General features: G+C 39.0%; 1 protein-coding gene across 2 annotated transcripts in view; it reads right to left on the bottom strand.

The window, feature by feature from the left end:
- Positions 1-19,039, bottom strand: part of LOC105045139 (phospholipase D zeta 1) — a 32,525-nt gene extending 13,486 nt beyond the window's left edge. Inside the window, exons 1-13 of one of the 2 annotated variants that reach the window (XM_073257701.1) lie at positions 18,672-19,039; positions 16,664-16,765; positions 15,771-15,892; positions 14,641-14,782; positions 13,976-14,146; positions 10,890-11,063; positions 7,885-8,127; positions 7,672-7,788; positions 5,041-5,180; positions 4,780-4,929; positions 4,483-4,639; positions 3,859-4,389; positions 3,584-3,694 (exon numbers count right to left, since the gene is read on the bottom strand). In XM_073257701.1, the coding sequence (XP_073113802.1) occupies positions 3,584-3,694; positions 3,859-4,389; positions 4,483-4,639; positions 4,780-4,929; positions 5,041-5,180; positions 7,672-7,788; positions 7,885-8,127; positions 10,890-11,063; positions 13,976-14,146; positions 14,641-14,782; positions 15,771-15,892; positions 16,664-16,765; positions 18,672-18,887 (2,376 nt within the window). In that variant the 5' untranslated portion in view covers positions 18,888-19,039. The remainder of the gene's footprint in view (positions 1-3,583; positions 3,695-3,858; positions 4,390-4,482; positions 4,640-4,779; positions 4,930-5,040; positions 5,181-7,671; positions 7,789-7,884; positions 8,128-10,889; positions 11,064-13,975; positions 14,147-14,640; positions 14,783-15,770; positions 15,893-16,663; positions 16,766-18,671) is intronic. The other variant, XM_010923298.4, reaches the window with a different exon arrangement.
- Between the last annotated feature and the right edge of the window lie 5,211 nt (positions 19,040-24,250).

The raw sequence follows: 24,250 nt of genomic DNA, 5'->3' as shown, positions 1-24,250 counted from the left end.
GTAGCATGTTCCTTGTGGGCTCCTGCATCTAATGCACAATAGCCTCGAGAAGGTATCACAACTACCAAATGCTTACCCAAAATTTCTAAAGCATATACACGAGGATTTAGGGGCTCATGGCTTATATAGGTATTACTAGATTATGACAAGGGGTGGCAATTTCTAACCTGACCTAGATCCAAGCTTGCCTTAATCAATGCATCCGGTCCACAGGTTGGATATGGGTCAGCCAATCCTGACTTGCCAACAAGTTGGGTTCAGTTTGGGCCAAGGCCTCTCAACCCATCAGGTCATAGAGGAGGGTTATAATATATTATAATATTTATATTTATTCTATTTATATATATACTAAATTATGTATATGAGCCATTAGAACATTGATCCAATGGCTTAGAATTAAAGGAAGAGATAAGTTATAGCATAAATGGTCCAAAAACTATAAAAACACACCCTATCCGTTTAAGTATAAAGCCAAAAACTAAATGGCTTGGGTCGTAAATGGGTTAGCGGGTTGGTTGCACCTTGGAAGTTAGCTGTGGGTTGGCTTCAAGTCAGGCATTCCTAACATTCTAGTGGGTCGAGTCAAGTTGACCTCATATATCAACCACCCCTAATTACAAGGAAACATTTGTTCATGTGGCCAAGATAAGCAAGTTCAACAATTTTAGTGTGGCAATTCAACAGGTTCGAGTCAGGTCAAATTCAGGTAGGGTCAAAAAACTGCTCAACCCAATCTAGATTTGATTGGATTGAATGCAAATAAGGATGGGTTTTGGTCAGCTTGGTATATTTTCTTTAAAAAAGTAGTCTACTAAAATAGATATTATGTTTGTCAATATCATAATTTTCCTTTATAAAAGCAAGAAGGTTAATAAATAAATAACAAATAAAAAATTATCCTCCTATAATAGAATTCTTATTCTCATAATATAATTAACAAAATTAAGTGGCTCAGACTTGACTTCAGGGGCTTAAATGTTGGGCCTTGGCCCTTATTTTTCCTCCAAGAGACCGAACTGATCAGTTTATTCAGTTTGAATGCCCAAAGTAAGAGTTAACCCAGAATCTTTGGTCATGAAAAGGCCTACCTAAGCCAAGCTTCTTGAAGGTTGATTGGCAGATTTGGGTCAAGTTTTGCCACCTAGATGAAGAATCAAGAATGTGTTTCCCAATGAATTTTTTTGGGAGGAGGGATATACAGAGCCAGCCTTAGGCCTTCATCATACTTTCCAGTATGTTTTCCTTCATCAGGTACTCTATGGTGGAAATCATGTTTCAAGTAGTTTAGTTGTGTGTTTCATTTCTGGCCAGATTTTGACCCAGGACTCAGATAAGATGATATTCAGGTACATTTAGGACAACACTGATAATAATGGATTATTTTTTCAGTGTAGGTACATACAAACCAACATAGACTCATCATTCACCTTATTCATGTAGTTTAGTTAGTTGTTGTACCCTTACATTGGTGGCCACATTTTGACGAAGGTGAGATATGATGTTCTGGCACATGTAGGACAGCAATCATAATAGTGTATTATTTTGTTAGTGTAGGACCATAGGTACATACAAACCATAAAAGACATCATCATTCACCTTATTCCAAGTCATATGGTAACCTAGTCTAGCTAAAAATTGAATATGATATGACCAGACTATATCACAATACGTGTGTATGTGTGTAGATGTATGTATGTATACGCATGTGCATTTGATGCGTGTATACATAATATAAATGTCAAAAGCTATGGTTTACCACAGTGGCATAGTCCATACTTCACATAATAACATCAACACTTGGTAACTCCAAACAATGATACTACATCACAAACTCTCAAATGTAATCACCCATTTTTTATACAGTAACATTCATCAAAAATTGGAAGGAAAAAAAAAAAAAAAACCTCCCCCTTTGCTAGAGGTATTGAGAAGCATCTTGAGCAAATCCATCAAGCACCTAGAGGCATTTTTTATTGATTTTTTTGCTTATACCCCTTCCTCTATAGATTAATTGTGTATGAAGATTTTTATTGACATATGGGCAGACTAATATCATGTTTATCCTAGAAAGTTCATAAAGAGGACCCAAATTAACTTTCCATCAGCCATATTGGAATATTTACTACATCTTCTCTCATGTCTCTCCTAAGTTTGACTTTTGAAGCTTTTACTAAGTGAAATACCCATGCTCCTGTATGTCATCATTATTGAGTTTGAGCTATAATCAAGACCTTAATCATGCAACAGTGGCAGCGAGGAGCTCAAACCTGATGTTGGTCTCATGGAGGAGCAAGAGTAGCTCACTAGCTAGCAGCTCCAACAGGTCAACTAAGGAGAGCTATGAGAGGAAATTTCCAACAAAAAGGAGATATTGACATGGATATATATATATATATATATATATATATATATATATATATATATAAAAGATGGATCTTTATATCAATCAGCATATAAATGGAGTTATAGACAGAAAACCCGGTTACTTTAGAAATAATACTGGTATGCACCCAAGCCATATCCAGACTAGTACCAAATATGTATCAAATATTGGCATGATATGCTACTTGAAGCAAGGTTCGTTGAACCCTCACGAACCAAGCGGTTCAGGGCATGCCAAATCATACCGGTGGCCCGCTAGTATGGTTTCGATGTGAAATTCGGAACACTGGCAAGAGGGGGAAGAAAGAAGAGGAAAAAAGAGAGGGAAAGAAAGGAAGGAAAGGGAGAGGGAGAAAGACCCTCCGGAGGCCACTGTGCTCGTTGGAGGGCCAGCAAGGAGGGGGAAGAGAGGAGAAGAAGGAAGAGAGAGAGAGAGAGAGGAAGGAAAGGGAAGAAGGAGATAAAGCCTCTAAAGTCCGCCGAAGGCCTATCGAGGCCTGTGGAGGCCAGAGTTGGCCAATTGAAACAAGGGCAAAACCCTCTATTTTAATTTTTTTTTTTATTTTGCCGACTAACAATGAAGCCGGCAAACCTATTTCGATCGACAAAAGATGGAAAGGAGGAATCAGGCCTCCGTGGCCCTCTGCCAGTAAGTGCCGACCTCCGCCGGCATCCCTACCCTCTTCTTCTCCCTCCCCCCCCCTCTCTCTCTCGTTTCCTCTCTTGGTTCAGAGTTCCCCACTCCTTCGAGGGCCTCTGCGGCTCTTCGGCAGCCACCACCAGTGTCTCTGTCGTCTCCTCTCCTTTCCTCCTACCTCTCTCTTTCTCTCTCTCTTTTCCCCTTTCTAATTCTCCCTCTCCCTTGCTTTCTTTATCGTGTCAATTCAAGACTGGTGCGGAACAGTTTGCCGGCGTATCGAGCCATACTATCGGCCGAGCAGCACGACAAACCTTGACTTGAAGTATTCATGATTCCTATGTTGCGAGACACTACAATAACAAAAGAACTTTCTTTTTATTACTTATCTGGAAAATCATTCTATTTGGAGCTTCAAAACAAACTTGATAAGGATTTACACTAGGACTTCAAACTTATTATTTTACCAAGGCAGCTTAAGCACATAGTTCTTAAACAAGGATAGTCGAGCAATTAGAATAAGAATTAACAGCCAATACCTGTATATAAATGAAAAGTCCTCACCTCAATATATACAAAGTGCTCTGCTTTTTCAATAACAGAAAAGTAGGCATTGTGAATGCTTTCTTCAGTTTGGCTTGTTCCAGCAGACCATTGGCCAACACTTCTAATGACCTACACTTGAAAAGTGATTATGCAAACCTTAGTAGATAACATGTGCATGTGCATGCGTGCATATCTGATGTGTAAAATGGTAAAATTTGAATCCATCAGAGGGAGGAAAGGATCAAGTTTAAGTCTGGATTGCCTCTATCATTACGAACTAGAGTTATACCAACCTGACACCGACATTCAGTGCGTGGACCAACTTGCCCAGCTTCATCAGCAGAGACAACTTGATCACCTCGCTCCTGTGTTTCCCACCACTCATCCAAATTCTGAGAAGGTGGCTGGGCCATCACATCAAAATGTGTTTCCCTCTGAAGCTGTGGGGAATCAAGATCATCCACAAAACCTTTCATCTGCATGTCCTGGACTGAATGCTCAACTTTGGTCTTCCTAAAAGAAAAGGGCTGGCTCTGACTGGTTATACTTGGATTGCCTGCGAGGCTGCAATTTATGTCTAACCCATTAACCTTTATATTACTGCTAGCCATTGATGATCCATCAGGTTCTTGAGGTAAAAGCAATGGGATGTCTTGACATGATGAACGGGAGAAGGAATCCTGCCTCTTTATGTCTTTAAGGCTGATATCTTCTTGCTTATTTGGTGCATCCATTTTTCTGCCTTTTCCCATGTAATGTGGAATGACCATATGGTGTTGAGGCATCAGCAATGGAATTGCTTGCTCATTTGGAGCTTTATTTCTCTGGGAAAGAAAATATATTACTCTAAAAAATCATAAAGGTCTCAAAGAACCATGACACCGAACACAAATAGAACCACCACAAGGTAAACCAACCTTTGCATAATTCCAGCGTTGAACAAAGTGTCTTGCTACATCACGACAAGGTGGACCCCAAAGTGCACAATGGGCATCATGCCAAGGCATGCGAGGATATTTTCCACGATCCAATTCATCTTTCATTGTATCTTCCCAAGAATTTGGTTCAGATTCCCTTACATTTAGTAAAAGGACATTACAAGATGATGGACAAAAAATTGATTTATAATCTACATTTCCTACGAATTCTTTAGACAAATTTCAACTGCATGTCTTACACCGGTGAGCTTATTTAAAAGGTTCACATTAGAATACCTAGGATTGTAGTAGTCCTTTCCGGGCCAAATTAGAGGTGGGAAATCACCAACTTTGTGCTCGAAGTTGTCATAGCGACCAAAGCACAAATCAAGTCCTCCAATGAAGCATATCCGACTATCAACAATCACAATTTTTTCATGATGGGACCTAAATATAAATATAAATTATTAAAAACATTACAAAATCGAATCTATCAAAGAAGATAAGACAATATTAACATCAAGATATGCTTAGTCATCTTAGACTACGATTTCATACCATAGATAAACGCCGGTTGAGAAATGATCTGGATAGCGTAGAACTTTCACATTCTCGTGAATATTAAGTAGTCTCTGTTTACTATATACACTGTTGATTTTTAAAGCAAGAGCAACCTCTTTGTAAAGAAGGATGTAGATCTGCAAATCGTCACAATTAACAATGCCAAATAAAAGCAATTAGAATGTAGTTCTATTACAAATGGATGCTGAATTTACAAACTAATAATGCATGACATCTAAACTGGCTAAAGAATAGAAAAAACAAAGAAAGAATAGGTTCCCTAATTAAAACATGAAAAAGACCAAGAAAAAGAACGATGAAATGAACACCAAATAGTGCGTAAATATTGTTGATATCAAGCAGTAAATATTAAGTTGGAATTTCTCAATAGTATAAATTTTATATTAAAAAATATTTAGAAAGGCACAGCTTATTGTATTAAGATTCCAACTATGAGCAGCTATGGAATTTCTCCAAGAAGAAACCATCCCTGTACCCTCATTGATAATAAATTCAGGTGGAAACAAAAGCTGAAAAGGGAGCACATGGGGGATCATATGGCAAAAAAGGGATATGCACATTCAATAATACAGGAAGCAACAAGAAGAATCTAGCCCGCAAAGCCGCTGTGATCCAAATGCAATACCAGAATGGCATATGCACATTCTAGAAAATACATATACAATATTTTAGGTAGCTATCTGCCACACCCCCAACCTGAAATTACAAGCTCCCCAAATCCATCTCAGTCCTCCATCAAACTCCTCGAACCATCCTCCTCCCCAAGGTTTGTGGACTCGGTACCAGAGCCCGTGCAGGCCAACCGACGGTATGGTCGGTATGGTCCGTACCATGCCGGACCTGCGCGAACCGAAACAAGAAAATGAAGGGAACCAGGAGGAGGAAAAGAGAGAAATAGAGAGAGAGGGAGAAAGAAAGCAAAGGAGGGAGGAGTCAGAGGGGCCACCGGACGGCCTTCGGCTAGCTGCTGTGGCCGTCAGACAGTACAGTCCATGCACATGGCGCTACGGGCGTGAAGGAGTTTTTTTTTTTAACTGAAACTTAAGTGAAGCCAGTAAATCATTTGCCGACTTCACTGTTTTTGCTTCTTTTAAAAAAATTCAAAAAAATGAAGCCGGCAATCCGATTGCCTTCACTATTTTTATTTTTTTTAAAAAAATATCTTAAATAGTGAAGCCGGCAAATAGTTTGCCGGCTTCACTGTTCATCTCCGTTTTCAAAAAAGGGCCAATGCACGAACAGAGGCAACAACCCCTGTTCCGCGGCCACGACTCCATCCGCACGGTTTTCACTGCCCGTTGGCCACGGCGGCCGCGGGGAAGCCTCCGACAGCCCCTCCACCGTCCCGTCCTCCCTTTGGTGAGTCACTCCTCCCTCTCTCTCTCTCTCGTTTAGCAATCTTATCAGGCGAACCGAGCCTAGAGGCTTCCGCAGCTCTCCGACGGCCGCAGCAGGCCACCACTGGCCTCCGCAGCATCCTCCTCTCTCCCTCTCCTCCTCCTCTCTCTCTTCCTCTCTTTTCCTCTCTTTCTCCCTCTGTGCGTGTGCTGATTTTCAAGCCAGAACCGTCCGAGTTCCCCGCCGGTCCCGTTCGACACGTCCCGAACCACCCAATTCGGGATGATTTTAAAAACCTTGCTCCTCCCTCTCCCTCCCTTCCTCCTTGTCTCTCTCTCCCCCCCATTCTTCCTCTCCCTTACCCTCCCCTGGGTTTGCTATGTCAGTATGGGTTTGGCATGAAACCATACCAAATTACGCCACCAGAAAACCGCTACAAGTCCCGATACCAACACACAATCCTTGAGCATAGGTATTTTGGTCACTACAAAAATTTCATTAAACCAAAAATAGCTTCTCTACATAAGCCAAGCATTTGGAGACAAGCTCAAAAATTGAGCTTCTTCCACGTAGACATTTTTCACCTTTTTGGGAACCGGAAAGCATTTTCATTTTTTTTTTATTTTACCAAACACCACCAAATATCTCTAAAGTGCTTTTTGGCGGGACAAAAAGCACTTTCTAGCTCTCCAAAAGCATTCCAAATGGGGCCTTAATCCTAAACTAGTTGGGGTCAACTACCTGAATCCTTTTCCTCCATTTTGCTTGGTTTAAAGCTATACTTTTTGAGAGATGTTGGGATATCAAGTCCTTAATTTATCCCATGTGATTTTTGGCCTGCTTCTATCCCGCTTTTCTTTTGTACATACCAAATCAATCCTTCGTACTGGTGCATCTCTCAATCAAATGTTGTACATATCCAAACCATCTATAAGATAGTTCAGTTGAGTTGAGTTTATATGTTCGAACTGAACTCAGAAAAGTTGTAAAATAAATTGTCAATTTAATAATACTACTTGCACATCAATATAAATAAAATGGAAAGCATAGTAACCTGTAAACACCAAACGTTTTTTTTAATAACATAAAATGGAGTTAATTTCACATTGCATTTCACTGTGGGGAGGTTTTCTAGAATCTTGACTACTAAAAACCCATCAGACTGGCAGTTCTCTCATAAATAAATTTCCCAAAACCAACAAAATATTGGCACAAGATATAATTTTTGGCTCACAATATAATTCAGATAAAAAGTTGTATAGGTAATACCTGTACACCTTGCTTAGCTTTAGCCTCTAGCAAAGCATCAACTCGGGAAGATCCATTAACACTAAAAGGACGTCGTAGATACAATTCTGGGCACAGCCACCAGTCAGTAATGAATATCTGCATTGAACTTACCAAACATCTTAGGCTTTTGGGAAAGGAGTTAAGAAGCTGCTAACTGTAAAATGATATTTTCAAAAATATTAGAAAACATACCTCTGATTTTGCTTCTTCGATGGCAGAAGCAATTGCTTCAAATGCAGCTTGCCCATCAATGAACCACTGAACCTGACTACCATCCTCAGTCAAACCCCTTGGTGGTGCAAAAGAACCAAACCGATGAGGATAGCACCAGCCTTCTGGAGGCCGTAATCCAGCATCATTTATTGCAGCAACCCAATCCTTTACCTTGGCATTAGTTCTCACTCTTAACTTTATAGTTCGGCTTCCACAAGATACCTATTGAGATGAATATTGGTTAGAAATCAAATTTGAAACATTCAATCTTAATTAGAATCAGAAAACTATGACACAGTAGCTTCTTACAAAAATTTATGGAAAAATAAATGCTAAGTTAATCAAAGTAAACTGTGACTCAAAATAATCAAATGCATATTTTTCCAAAATATAGTACTAGTGAATACTGATCTGTGTGGGTCGTACCATTCTGCATCATATCCATAATGTATCCACACCTCTCAACAATGTACAGTACCAACACATTATGCGACATCTCAGTCCTATCATATCAGCACCAGCAGCCATACCTTACAAATGGTACCACACTGTGCTGGTGCTAGTATTAGATCTTTAAGCCTTGATACAAGCTAACAATGCCACTCAATTTCATAGTTTAGTTAAGATTAAATAAATAAATTGTTATTTTAGCAAGGATACCAGCTATCAATTTTTAAGTAGACAACTAGAAATCTTGAGGCAAACATAAAATAGATAAGAAACCATGTACAGAATAGTAAGATCCTATTGAATTATGAATAATTTTCTCTTTTCTCCTATCAAAACAAAAGAAGGTATACACTTTCTAAATTCTCACAATTTATCTTTTTCCAGAAAATAATTTCAGAAGAACACTTAGATTTCATCTGAAATATAATGCCAAATATTTATATTAGATTATCAAATAAGTTGAGTTGACAAAGGTGCATTAAGCAGTCTCAAAAAAATTAATTTTCATTGAAAGATGCCCTTTCTTTCGATTTTTTTTTTAATTTGATAAAATTAAGTATTTGATAAATTTATGAGGTAAGAAATTAAGTCTCATAGCTTTCTTCCATATGTAATGTCTAATTTTGGCTTTCTTCCATATGTAATGTCTAATTTTGCAAAAACTAAAAAATCACTTTTTCCACATGTAATCCATTTCTCTGAAGCAACCCTGTACAAAATTATCAGAACATCCCGATTAGTACTCACATTAAAAAATAGTTCTCACTCAAGATTTTCTATAGAAACAAATGATCAGTCCATTATATCCATACATCATAAGTTTCTGGATTTTGAGGCTAGATTTGGCAGGCCTCCATAACTCATATACAAAATAAAATGTTTAACAACCAAAAAATTGGGGGCAATTGATTTTGGGTGGAGGAACATTTCCACCAATGAATCATCAACTGCTCGTTTTGAGATCGATGCGAATGGATGAATGGAGTTTTGAGCACTTTGAGATCTGTGTGGTTGATGATTGAACAATGGAGTCTTTTCACGTGACAGATACCCAGGTTTTCCATCATCAGGAAGGGAAAAAAAGGCATGTGATTTTTTGGTTTCCCCATGATTGGCTTGAGTCCTATGATTGGCTCGAGTCCTGTCCTATTAAAGGAAAAATGAAAGAAGAAGAAGAAGAGAAAGGAGTCCTAAAAATCAAGCCCCTCCCTCCTCCCTCCCAGTGATGACACCAACCAGCTGATGCATCATCCGAGAAAAGGTAAGGCTGAACTGGTTTTCTCTTCCTTTCCCCAACCAACAATGAGCCATCATCAGAAAAAAGGATCGAGGGCATGTCCCAACCAGGATGGCCATATTTGGTGCATGAACTGGCCGGGATGAAGGTGGGTTGGGTGGTATGGGGATAGAAGTGAGTTTCGGGGTCTCACACCCATCCCACCCAGACATCAATCCTTGGTCTCAATTAATATCAACATTTCTATAAAAAATATTACTAAGAAACTATAAAAAATTTATGATTACAATGCTAGAATGTTGAAGTAAAAAATAAGAAATATATAGGTGTTGTCATGAATTTAACTATAGATTCTAGTCATATAAAGGTTCAGCTTCAAGTTAGAGAATGCAAGAAAGCAACCTGCATAAAGACACAAAAATTCAAGCTTTCGTATGGATTGCTTGATCAGAAATCCATTTTGTTAATACCATGCAAATGGAGTAATGATGTAGGAAAAACTTATGTTTTTTTATGAAATGTTTTTTATGAAAGAGTAAAATGACGCTATTGAGCAACTTATGCCTCAATGTGCCTTTGGAATGTCTATGTACTTGGTTCGCTTCTTACTATTAATCAAATGTCCGTCATGAAGAAGTAGCATCTTCATCGTTGACATTGTATCATTTGGCACAAAAACAATATTTTCATATGAACAGGGAATTTTCTGGATTCAAGAGAATATAGAGGACAGATCTGTTCCAATAGTCATTAGACAAACATGATGGTAAGATCTGGTGTGCTAAATTGCTGATTATTGCCTAGATCATTAAAACAAATAATGATATCAACATTGATGGAGGTTTCATGAGGGTTTAGGCTTGAACGTTTGATGATAAGCATATTTCGATCATAGATCACTAATAAGGACTGATATGGTTCAAAGAAGCATTTATTTGGTGAAGGTCCAGTCTTCTTGTGCTTTGGATTTGACATGTTGATACCATGGATTTGAATAGATAGTTATGAAAAATAAGAATCCATAGAAGATGAGTAATGAAATTGAATGCAGATTGCTGATTTCGCCAAAGGGGAAAATATAAATCATAATGACAGAATAATTTAAAGCATGATATGCCATATCAGTTTGTGCCAGTGCATATCAGGCATAGCATACCATACTGATATCGAATGATATGCGGTGGAGGGGGCATACTGGGTATAGGTACAGCAAACCAACCCAAGCATATCGAGACCAAGATGATATTAGTACAAGGTCAGGTACCAAGATTGTGAATCTTGATCTAAAGCAACTTACTTGAAATCCAAAACGCAAAGGAGTACGTTCCTTTGTCTCTTTTGCTAGAAGAACCCTGCCTTCACCATTTCCGTCAGAAGATGGCAGCACATCAAAAACAATAATGTCTAATAGTTTTGTATCGAAAGGATCTTCCAGTAAAGCCAGGAACCCTGGTTTCAATACAGCCCAGACCTATAAAACAATATTCAATCAATTCATCAGCTGACATGTGACACTGATATAGACAAACACAATATAAGAGATGAAAACTATATAACATATACAGCAGCAGGGTTTTAGTTGAAGATTATGTCACCGTAGAATGACTGGGGATAATACACACATCTATGTATGATTGCATGCAGAAATCATTTCAAGGTATATAGATAACATTGGTAAAGGAGGTATTCAGACCATGTATTCATGCATTCAAGGAAAAAAATTGCAGTGATTTCATCCATGACTATAATACTGGACATGACAACACACATAGGAATAACCTGTAATATTTTGCTTTCCTTTTTCAGTTAATAATGAATATGTAAACAATAAATGCCTGCAAAATCTTAAAGTTATGCGTGATTGCAACCTATGCTGAAATAGGGTTTTTACTGATGCTACTATATACTGCATGTTATATGTGACAAAATCTCAGGCCTTGACAAAGTATTATAAAATCATAGCCATTTGCCAACTTGATCCAGCAAACAAGAAAACTTTAAGATAAGATCATAAGTCTGGTTTATTATGATCATACAACGGGTCCAAAATGTGAAAGCAGCAAACAACTTCCACAAGCTCTGGAACCAAGATATCATGGAAAATGAAATTGTTCAACCTTGTTATCAGAAGATGTCATGCAGTATTCATTTTTTTCCCCTTATTTTACTAGGTCCCTTTTTGAATAATCCCTTCATTAAAGGTAATCTGAAAAGTCAAAATATGATCACCTCAAGATGGAAACTATAACAGATGCACTACAATGAATTATTGGAGTCATCCTATTAAAGGATATTTCAGTTAAGATAGGGGCACCAAACCTCAACTACCATTGGAGAAAAGGAAAATTAAAAGGACAAAAATGTAAAGCAAGAAGTGCATGATGGACATACTACAGCAGACTATAATGTCAAAAAGTAACATATATGCATTTCTTATCATAAATGGTGATCCTTAGTTTGGTTTCTAGGACCCGTTATTTGGGTTGCCACAGCCCACACCTACTACAAATTTGTGATGCTGCTCCTGTACCAGCTTCCTGGTGCATCAAATCACCTTTGGCTCCACCATCTTTAGTTGCTACTTGTTAGTATATCCAACTACCAACCAAACCTTTTTTTTAAAAAAAAAAAAAAAGAGGAGTTACTTAGCCCTTTTCCCACACTTTTAAAGTCCACATATCTCATTGTTTTGACATTGCTTCATATAAAAGCTTTAAAATCACTTTTGCTTCCTAAAAATTTAAGTAGTGCAAATTCCTTGCTTTAGAGCCATTCTTGTTCAGACTGCTAATATGTGCAGTCTGCATCATAGAAGGCTGCTACCATAGCTGGGCAAGATGAGCCCAGCCAGCATATTTCTCAACTACACGTATCCTACTCGTCAGACCCATGAGAAGCACATTTCAGTAGGTTTGGTGACCCAAATAAGATCACTACAGTGATCTAAGATCATTAGCGATTCAAATTCTGTGGTGATGTGATCACCAATGATTTAAAATCACGGCATTTGGTAGGCCATGACCTAGTGATTAAAAATCCTCAAGTATCCATGTGTAACCTATTTGGTATTCTATGAGAATCCAAGATCACTAATTATATAATACCAAAACTATCCATAATATATTTCATAAAAATATTTTTATTAATCATATATAATATATTATAAATAAAATATTTTTATATTTATTAATATATTAATAATTAATAGATTCTATAAAAATATATTTATTAGTCCTATAAATTAGTAATCCTATTAAAATATATTAATTGTTATTATAGAATTAATATTTTTATTTATACTTATAATATATTATTTATTAACATGAATATTTATTTTGATTAGAAAAATATGACAAATTGAAGTAATATATTAAATATTATATTATATAAATATAAAGTATAATAAGATATTTTTACTCTAATTCAATGATAATCATAATATGACAATAATATGATTAATAATATATTATCATATAATATATATCATAAATATAATATATAATATCAAATATAATATAATATTATATATACAATATTAATATAATATATTAACAGTATATTGATATATCAAATTAAAAAACTAGATTGAGGGATATTTTTGTCCTTATATTTCAGTCCAAGATCACTACTAGGAGTGATCTTGGATTCCTGACCTCGAGGATAGATATCCCATCACTGGGTTGAGGGATGATTTGAGTGGGGGTGATTTGAAATCACTACTACGTAGGATCAACATGATACAACCAAATGCGGTGATCTCATCATCTCCACCCACATCACCCTTGATCTTAGATGAATCAACCCATACCAAACGCCCCCTTCCAAGCATAACCATGTGATCACCAGCTGGTGCCCATCCAGGCCAGCAGCAATTGCAGCTTAATACAGCCCAAAATTCTCCTTTACATAGATCCCAATGAAGGTTGTTGTTGGCAATGTAAACCATACAGCCTATTCTTTATTTACCAAACAAAGTAATTTCAAAAGGACCAATCCATGCTATCAAATCATGTAACAAATTAGAGATGCTAGGACTGCACAAGCCAGCAGCCTCTATGAGCCTCCAAGACTGGTTCTATCTAGGATGGCCTTGGATGAGCAGTTATAAAGCAAAGATAGGTCGAGGCAAGTTTCAGCACGTAGGAAAATGGGACAACAAATGGTTTTCAGAAGTTTTATGTTGTTGTATTTCATATTTACATACACCTTTCAGTCAGGCACTGCATGATTGTATCATGTGAATGGATCTATGCTCCATGTAGCAAGTAGGCTTTTCATAACTTAAATTTGAGAACACAGTAATGTTCTTGAAAATTTAAAACAACATGCAAACTAGTTAACCCAACTAAGAGATTGCAACTTGCAAGATACATAATGAAATACCTTTTGCCAGTTGCCATTACAACAATTAAACCAATGACATGCACAACATCTATTATCATCATCTTCCTTCTGAATTTTTGGCAAATGTTTTACTGTAACATAATCTTCCTTTAGCTTGGGTCCATACTCTGGTAAAAATGATAACCTTGAGACCTCCAAAAACTTGCAGACCTGAAATTTACAAAACCTCATAAATCAATAACCATGACCATGAATCAATATTGGGTCATATTTATAGTAATGGTTAAAGCTTTTTCCTTTTTTCAAAAAAATAAAAAAGAAAAAAAGAAAGAAAACTCCCAAAGAACAACACTAGATTATGCATCATAACTAAGTATAGATTAGTTACTAACAAGGAAAGGAAGATGTGTCCAACATATTACTTTGTATTGATACTTGAACATCCAAAACAAGTGAAATATGGAAAAACTTATTACTCAAAGGAATTCTAAGAAACAAGCAGTGTCAATCAGTAATAAATTACACAATAAGCATACATGCAAAGGATGTGCATCAAAGCTGTAGAAGTATACAGAACATAAATCATATTTTTTCACATTCACCTGACCTCTCAACAAAGGCTCATTCAGTGTTTACCATTCAAAAAGGACATGTTGCCACCAAACTGTCAAACATATATCATGTCAAACAGAGGCCAAGCTTACCTCATGAGAATTCACGATATCCAAGTTTCCGAAAAAGTGATTTAGATACCCTTGCATAGCCACCTTTGCCCTGTCTGATATAGAGTGCTGCCTTCCTAGTTGTGGTCGAATGATAGGCAATGCAGCACTAGAAGGAACATTTCTACACAAAGAATGAATGTTCTTAGTATATATATTAAACAAAAAGAAAAACAGGATCCGTCATAGTAAACCATAAGTTGTGTATAACTCAATTCCACTAAATAATCTTCTTTGCATAGATGATTCACATCAGATCATGAGCTTGTTTTAATTGTGGATCATCTTCCCTCTTATAAAAGTAGATAAATAGGCAATCCTTCAGTAATATTGCCAACATATATTTGAGATATCTCAAAGTGATAATGAGGCACAAGAGGGATATTGAAATAAATATCAGAGGTGCAGGATAAAGTTTGTAATATATGTCGGTACTTGCTAGTTCATTCACCAAAATTCAAGAATAAGAGTTCAGGTTGACATGTTAGTTGATGTGAAATTGATGGGATAAAGCCTGCATATGATAAATCAACATTAAAAGATCGAAACTGGGAACTGGAAAGGACATAACTTCCACAGAGTAAAATTCTTCTGGACTTCTCATTTTTCCTAACATGGCTGTATATCATCAGAAAAGTGGACTGACAAATTCCGTTTCAACAAACCAAATCCTCTAGAGCATCCATCATGCTTAAACATTATGAGAGATTACATGGCTGTCAGTGCAAAGTTATCAGTTTAACTTCTCATCTTAACTCAAATGAAGAAAATGTAGGGCAGTTCTAGTTTTCCATTTGGTTCATAATAATATTAATTAATAAATTAAACTTGTATAATGTGAATGGATCACCTTAATGTGACTGAGTAGTGCAGATGTTACTAAAAAGGCATTTTAAAATGCACTTTGTAAGATCAGATTTCTTATTTTCCATGTAAGCAGTAAATAGAAACAGAACCATCCTTGGAAGAGCCCTACTGCCATATCATGGGATGCCATGCATTGTCAAAAGTGTTTAACAAAGTAAAGGGCTACATTCTTGTGCTACATTTCTGTGCTTCTGCTGATTGTGAAAGTACATATTTTCTTTTTCTGTGTGGACATTAGGAAATACCTATTTTTAGATGAATAGCTTTCCTCCTGATGCAGAGTAACATGCTCATCATCAGCTTCCTCATCGTCCTGTACAACTGGTGCATGCTCTCCTATACCAAGATTTTGAAGCCATTCTTTAACCTTCAATGAAAATTTTACAGAAAAAGAATATTAAAACTACATACATATGATGCACATTAAACAGATTTAAAAGGTCTTTCCAGTGTTTTCCACATATCCAAGTCTATGTTCAACTACATATAGCCACTGAGATAGGTTTAGGGCACAGGAAGTGCTACCAGAAATGTAAACAGATGGAAGTGGAAAAATGTCTCCAGTTCTCAAGAGAAAAGTAAATACTTCTATAAAATATAGGAAGCAAAAAAGAAAATTCAAATTTGTATGCACAGGAAACATGTTTCTGGTACAGAAAAAGTTAGAATTTAGGGATGATGCAGCATGAACACCAATTTACAATTTGTCAAAAGAACCAGATAATTGAGAGAAAATATTTGGAAGTCAAAAAGAATTAAGAGGAATAAATTAAAGAATATTGGAAAAACATTGTATAAAACAAACAAAGTTCAACAGCCATCTAAGGAGTTTCGAGGAAAACTTAGTGATACAAAATTGCAAATTACTCGAAAAGATCCTTATTAAATTGGATAAAATAGAGAAAAGTTTGATGGATATTTGAGAATTGGTTTCAGATTTCCGATCACCGGAGAGATTAATGACCGACCCAATAGCTACACATGGAAGAACCAGCATAAAAAACACATTCAGCAGCCATAGTTAAATAATATAGGAAAAAAAATCATACAAAGAATAATTCTCTAATGGAAGAAATTGTATAATTAAAAAAAAAAAAGCTAGTAAAGAGAGATTTTTGACAGGATCCTGCAGACAGACCTGCTCTTGTTTCTCATGGAATTCTTCAATAAATGCTCGTTTCTTCAGTGCAAAATGTAGATAGAAAACTTGTGAGGCTTTCTTCAGTAAGTGCCATTTGAACTGATGAAAAGTATACACAAGTTAATCGAACTATGTTTATACACATATACCAAACAGAATATTATGCAAGTTGAGAAAAGCAGAGAGAAGCCTACATATCATCCTTTAACAATAAGAGAACCAGTAAAAATTGTGACATTAAGGCAGCTGGTTTAGCATGATCATCCAACATTGTATTAGCATAAACCCATTTTTAGAAGTGATTGATTTTTCCTTAAAAAATGATTTCGTGTTCACATCAAAGTTAAGGCAAGTCGACACTCGAAAAATTTTAGCATAGTACCAAACCAGCATAAATGCATTATGCATGACACAATCAACTCAACTGTCAGACACTTAACAATGAAGAAAATAAAGAAGGTAACCAACAGAAAAGAATTAGTTCTTATGAAATAAAACAAACTGGAAGAATGCAAAGAACACATCAAGTCAGAAGTCTATTCTATTGCTGGCAACCATGCGAAACAGAAATCATATGCAAAATATATTTTTTCTAATTGGTAGGCTGAGAATTTAAGTTACAACTCATCATTAATTGCATTCATATTTATAACTTTCGATTAAAAAAAAGGTCCAAATTTCAGCTATTGTTTCCCTTTCTCTCATCCCACTGCATTTTAGTGCCTTATGCATTGCTCTTTAATGGTAGTTTTAGATGGGAAAAATCACTGAGTTAAATTCTCTCGTGCTGGAATAGCAATTACTAATCACAGGCTATATCACTATAGCAAAAAAATTCTAATGCGCACAAGTCTACCTTGTCCATGTCCAATCTGATATATGCTATATAAGTTGTATAGCCTCAAAATTTAGAATTTCTATTTTGTAATTTTTGATACCTTGCTGGGGGAGAAAGAAAAGATATCTTTTTTACCTTAATTGGATGTTTTCTCAACACTCCATCCAAGTAACTTCTCCACAAATATTGTTCTTCATGATACATCATTCCAAGAGAATGGATCACCTAAGCTTATAAAACTAACAACCTAGGATGAATGACCTTTCAGCTTTGAAAACTACTGCACGTGGACCAGGAAAAGAGCATCGACATTGGTATACAAATTTCTCATCCAAAGGTTTCCCTCTAAGGTCTGCATTTTTGTCCTGCTTATTACATCAAGGTCATAATAATTTAAGTCCTTCAAGAATGATTCATTAGTTCAGTGCAACACAACTACATCTGAGAACATGGGCAAATGGAGTGAAGTCATAAGTGATCAAGAGAAATGAGAAAACATGATGCTCAAGGTGCTTCGGGCACAAATTATCATTTGTCATGTCACGTATAGAAAAACTGAAGGTAGCAAGAATCCAAATCAAAACAGTTAGTGATACATGGAATAAATAGACTGCAATTTAAATGGGCTAGAAATATTCTAATGTCATGTGGGGCCCACTTGGCGATGGCTTGCAACGTTGATGGTCTCATCAACAAGCTTGCATACAATTTGGCAGTGCCTCCCACGCATAACACCCCACACCTAAAACACTAAATCTTCATGCTGCAAAACCAATAAGCTTCTCAATCTACCAACATATAATCCAAGCATGAATAACCGAAAGAACCAAACTTGCTCGCCTCAGGTTTAATAGAGCAGAAAGGATCAAAATTCACCAACATAACCCATAAATAAGGAATCTTGCTTTCGGGGAAAAAACAGACAAATGGCATCGGACCCAGCCCTAATTCATTAAAGTAAGAAATAAAGAAGCAACCTTGATGAGAATTCTCCAAAAAAAAAAAAAACAAAAACAAAAATCCAACCGAACGGCATCCAACCGAGCCCTAATTCCCATCTTTTGCCACACGCATCACATCAAAACTCAAGAAACCACAAATTTCATCGGAAAAACACATAAAACCGAATATTACACGAAAGAAAATGAGGGGGGGAAGAAGGAGAACCTGTTTGTACTGGATTTCGATGGTGTAGGAAAGGAGCATGGGGCTGATGTCGCTAGCGTCGGGGCGCGACACCGAGACGATGGTGGCCTTCGGCAATTCGTCGAAGATCCTAGGGTGCTCCGACTGCCGGAACGAGTGGGAGGAGGAGAGGGTCGGCTCGGACTGCATCTTCACGTAGCGGTGGCCCCCCCCGGAGGCGAATGGATCGGAAGACATGGACGCAGAGGGATCCGGCAAAATTTGGGAGGAAAAAGAGAAAAGTTTTCTTTTGGTTCTCTCTCTCTTTTCCTCAGTTCTTCCTCAAAATTAAGACATGCAATCTCTGGAAGCCGTGATGGAAATGATGGGCTTTTTATAGGATGGAAAGAGGGGCCAATGGAAAGGGCAAGGAAAGAGGGGCGGCGCGTTAATGTTTTGAGTTTGCGTGACTAGATTTGATTTTTTGGAGTTGATTTATTATTGACGGGTGGTTCTGGTGCCATTGGATCTTGTCCGGTTGTTCTATCTATCTATATAACATAAGTAAAAAGATCAATGAATATTAGAGATAAAATTTTATACTGATATATTAAATTTAAAATAATTTATATAATATAAATAAAATGATCAGCGGATATTGAAGATAAAATTTTGTATTGACATATTAGATTATGAAGTAATATATTAGCATACCACGTATCACTATCAAACTGTTATTTATTTTACTGTCGTTCTTAAATCTCAAAATTATTTTTTTTACTTGCCTTCCTTTCTCTCTTCATCCCTTCACCTTCTTTTTGACTCTTCCTCTCATGGAGTCATTGAGGTAGGGATGGCAATGGATAGAGTTTGGATCGAATATTGTACTATCCATCTCCAAATCCAAACTTAATATCCTATATCCAAATCCTACCCGATATCCGATCGGATAAGAAAAGAGATACCCATCTCCATACCCAATAGATTCAGAGATACCCACGGATAACCCATTTTCCCATACCCAACCCATACCCGCATCATGTCTATCCCATACCCAAAAAAAATAAACAACTAATATAATTTTATGCATATTATCGATCAATATAAAATTATCAATTCAACATAAAACATAATTTATAAGTCCAAATTTATAGAAATCAAATATAAAAATAGAATTACAATTCAACATAAAACATATAAATAAGTAAAATAATTTTATGCATGTTATCAACCAAAACAGAATTACCAAAACAGAATTATAAATATATATATATTCGGATATGGGTTCGAATATTACCCAAATCCATAGGTTCGGATCGGGTTCGGATAGAAAATAGCACTACCCATATCCTACCCATATCCGTGCTATAGTTTTCGAGTTTTATCCAAATCTGATCAAATCCTATTTTTCAGATGTGACCGGGTTTGGGTAGGGTGCATACCCATCGCATCGAGTCGATTTTGCCATCCCTACATTGAGGTTGTAGGGGAGCGGAAGTAGTCGGAGGAGGAGCCAAAGAACATGGCACCATCGAGGGAGGAGGAAATTCAAGGTCCAAGGCAGTGGGGATAGGATTCAAGGTCCAAAGAGGCGGCATATATGACGGGGAAGAAGGCGGTGCTAACAACGATGACCATGCGATCAGAAGGGGGCTGAAGTCAAGGGTGATCAAGATGAGGTAAGATCTTGATTGATCATGTTTTTCTTTTCATTTCATTCTTTTTTTTGGAGATCTATAGGGAAGGAGAGAACCTAAGGGAGATCAGGGGGTTTTTTAGGTTTCGGTTGAGGTTTTTTTTTGAAGCATATAAGATTTTGTGCGAGGTGCGGTGGTGTCCATTGGTCCTTAAGGTTCTGAGAGCTTAATCTTAGTAGAAGCATGATATTTTGTAGGATTTGGAGATTTTTGATCGAAAGAATTCTTTTTGACTACAAAATTTTTAATTTATGGATTTCTATCTCATGATAACTGGTTGGGTTTTCTTTTAGAGCATATGGGATTTTTTGCAAGCTGTGGCCGTGTGAGTTAGTTTGTTGAGGTTTTGAGAGCTTAATCTTGGTAGAAGCATGATATTTTTGATCGAAAAGATTCTTCTTTGGCTACAAAATTTTCAATTTAAAGATTTCTATTTGCACGATAACCGATTGAGGTTTTTTCTGGAGCATATGGGATTTTTTGGGAGGTGTAGCGGTGTGAGTTGGTCCCTTGAGGTTTTGAGAGCTTAATCTCGATAGAAGAATGATATTTTGTTGGGTTTAGGGATTTTTGATCGGAAGGATTCTTTTTTGGCTACAAAATTTCCAATTTATGGATTTCTGTTCCCATGATAATTGGTTGGGGTATTTTTTTGGAGAATATGGGATTTTCTATGAAGTGCGACCGTGTGAGTTGGTCCCTTGAGGTTTTGAGAGCTTAATCTTGATAGAAGCATGATATTTTGTAGGATTTGGAGATTTTTGATCGAAAGGATTTTTCTATGGCTACAAAATTTTAATTTATGGATTTCTGTTCTCATGATAATGTGACTATAATACCAAATCCATGGTGTAAGACTTGCACTAAGCTAACTTCCACCTTTCTGAAGTATCATGTGTGTTGTAGCAGAAATCCATCTTAAGGTTGGGTTGGCTGGAGCTTGGAGGCAATGGCAAGTCGGCAACAGCTAAATGGCAGTGGCAGGACCTGTAAAAAAATTTTTCGACTAGAGTTGACTCTGGTGGGATCCTCCGATGCTCAAGTCAGATCTCTGACATAGATAGAAAGGAGCAAGCATATTGAGAGAGAGATTTTTCATACCTTGGGGTCCCCTGTGGGTCTTTATTATAGGCAGAGGTTGAAGAGTCATGAGAATGAAGGAAAATTAGGCGGTTAGCCTTATCTTATTGGGTGAGATACACTTGTTGTCTCTTACTTTATCGAAAGAGATATATTTGTTATCTTTGCCTCGTTGGGAATGCCGGCTCAGATGGTTAGCCTTGACTTATCAGATGAGATATACCCATTATCTTCTTCCTTATCTGCTCTGTGGCCAGTTGTGATGCTGCAGTGTTTGAATTTGAAGAGAGATGCAGGATTCTCTGATCAGATCGGATCTAGCAAGGGGACCTTGGATCGACCGACGGCATATGTGGCAAGGGTGTCTCCTTGATTTTGGTTATTAGATGTATATCCTAGGAGTCAATCTGACAAACGCATTATATTATTCTAAGACATAATTTTATACTTAACTCATTTATTCATCAATAAAATTAGATTATTTTTTTTATTCTTATATTACGTGTCCTTAAATCGTTTAAGAAATTAATGAGATGTTGATACTATTCTCAAGAGTTGAGAATTTGAGATATACGTTTGTTGGGTATAAAATCCTCTCAGCCGAAGTTCTCAACGGGATTAACCCTCGCGGGCCTCGTCCCCGACTTCAACTGCCAAGCAGACTCCGCCTGGACTCCTACGGGAGCCGGACTCCGCCCCTGACTTCAACTGCCAAGCAGACTTCGCCTGGACTCCTACGGGAGCTGGGCTCCGTCACCAACTTCAACTGCTGGTAAGCTCCACCTGGACTCCTACGGGAGCCGGACTCCGCCCCTGACCTCAACTGCCAAGCAGACTTCTCCTGAACTCCTACGGGAGCCGGGCTCCGTCACCAACTTCAACTGCTGGTAAGCTTCGTCCGGGCTCCTACGGGAGACGGACTCCGCCCCTGACTTCAACTGCCAAGCAGACTTCGCTTGGACTCCTACGGGAGCCGGGCTCCGTCACCAACTTCAACTGCTGGTAAGCTTCATCCGGACTCCTACGGGGACCAGACTTTGCCCCTGACTTTAATTGCAGGAAGACTTCGCCTGGACTCCTACGAGAGCCGGACTCCGTCACCAACTTCAACTGCTGATAAGCTTCGTCCGGGCTCCTACGGGAGCTGGACCCCGCCTCTGACTTCAACTGCCAAGCAGACTCCGCCTGGACTCCTACGGGAGCCGGACTCTGCCCCTGACTTCAACTGCCAAGCAGACTCCGCCTGGACTCCTACGGGAGCCGGGCTCCGTCACTAACTTCAACTGCTTGTAAGCTTCGTCCGGACTCCTACGGGAGCCGGACTTCGCCCCTGACTTTAATTGTAGGAAGACTCCGCCCGGACTCCTACGGGAGCCGGGCTCCGTCACCAACTTCAACCGCTGGTAAGCTTCGTCCGGACTCCTACGGGGGCCGAACTCCGCCCACAACTCCAACTACCAAGCAGACTCCGCCCGGACTCCAATGGGAGCCGGGCTCCGTCACCAACCTCAGTTGCTGGTAAGCTTCGTCTGGACTCCTACGGGGGTCGGACTTCGCCCCTGACTTTAATTGCAGGAAGACTTCGCTTGGACTCCTACGGGAGCCGGGCTCCGTCACCAACTTCAACTACTGGTAAGCTTCGTCCGGACTCCTACGGGGGCCGGACTTCGCCCCTGACTTTAATTGCAGGAAGACTTCACCTGGACTCCTATGGGAGCCGGGCTCCGTCACCAACTTCAACTGCTGGTAAGCTTTGTCCGGGCTCCTACGGGAGCCGGACCCCACCCCTGACTTCAACTACCAAGCAGACTCCTTCTGGACTCCTACGGGAGCCGGACTCCGCCCCTGACTTCAACTGCCAAGCAGACTCCGCCTGGACTCCTACGGGAGCTGGGCTCCGTCACTAACTTCAACTGCTGGTAAGCTTCGTCCGGGCTCCTACGGGAGCCAGACTTCGCCCCTGACTTTAATTGCAGGAAGACTCTGCCCGGACTCCTACGGGAGCCGGGCTCCGTCACCAACTTCAACCGCTGGTAAGCTTCGTCCGGACTCCTACGGGGGTCGGACTCCGTCCACAACTCTAACTGTCAAGCAGACTCCGCCCGGACTCCTACGGGAGCTGGGCTCCATCACCAACCTCAGTTACTGGTAAGCTTCGTCCGGACTCCTACGGGGGCCGGACTTCGCCTCTGACTTTAATTGCAGGAAGACTTCGCCTGGACTCCTACGAGAGCCGGGCTCCGTCACCAACTTCAACTGCTGGTAAGCTTCGTCTGGACTCCTACGGGGGCCGGACTTCGCCCCTGACTTTAATTGCAGGAAGACTTCGCCTGGACTCCTACGGGAGCCGGACTCCGTCACCAACTTCAACTGCTGGTAAGCTTCGTCCGGGCTCCTACGGGAGCCGGACCCCGCCCCTGACTTCAACTGCCAAGCAAACTCCGTCTGGACTCCTACGGGAGCCGGACTCCGCCCCTGACTTCAACTGCCAAGCAGACTCCGCCAGGACTCCTACGGGAGCCGGGCTCCATCACTAACTTCAACTGCTGGTAAGCTTCGTCCGGGCTCCTACGGGAGCCGAACTTCGCCCCTGACTTTAATTGCAGGAAGACTCCGTCCGGACTCCTACGGGAGCCGGGCTCCGTCACCAACTTCAACCGCTGGTAAGCTTCGTCCAGACTCCTACGGGGGCCGGACTCCGCCCACAACTCCAACTACCAAGCAGACTCCGCCCGGACTCCTACGAGAGCCAGGCTCCGTCACCAACCTCAGTTGCTGGTAAGCTTCGTCCGGACTCCTACGGGGGCCGGACTTCGCCCCTGACTTTAATTGCAGGAAGACTTC

Source organism: Elaeis guineensis, chromosome 5 (genome assembly GCF_000442705.2).
Source record: "Elaeis guineensis isolate ETL-2024a chromosome 5, EG11, whole genome shotgun sequence".
Taxonomy (NCBI): Eukaryota; Viridiplantae; Streptophyta; class Magnoliopsida; order Arecales; family Arecaceae; genus Elaeis; species Elaeis guineensis.
This window is presented reverse-complemented; position numbering and strand designations above follow the sequence as displayed.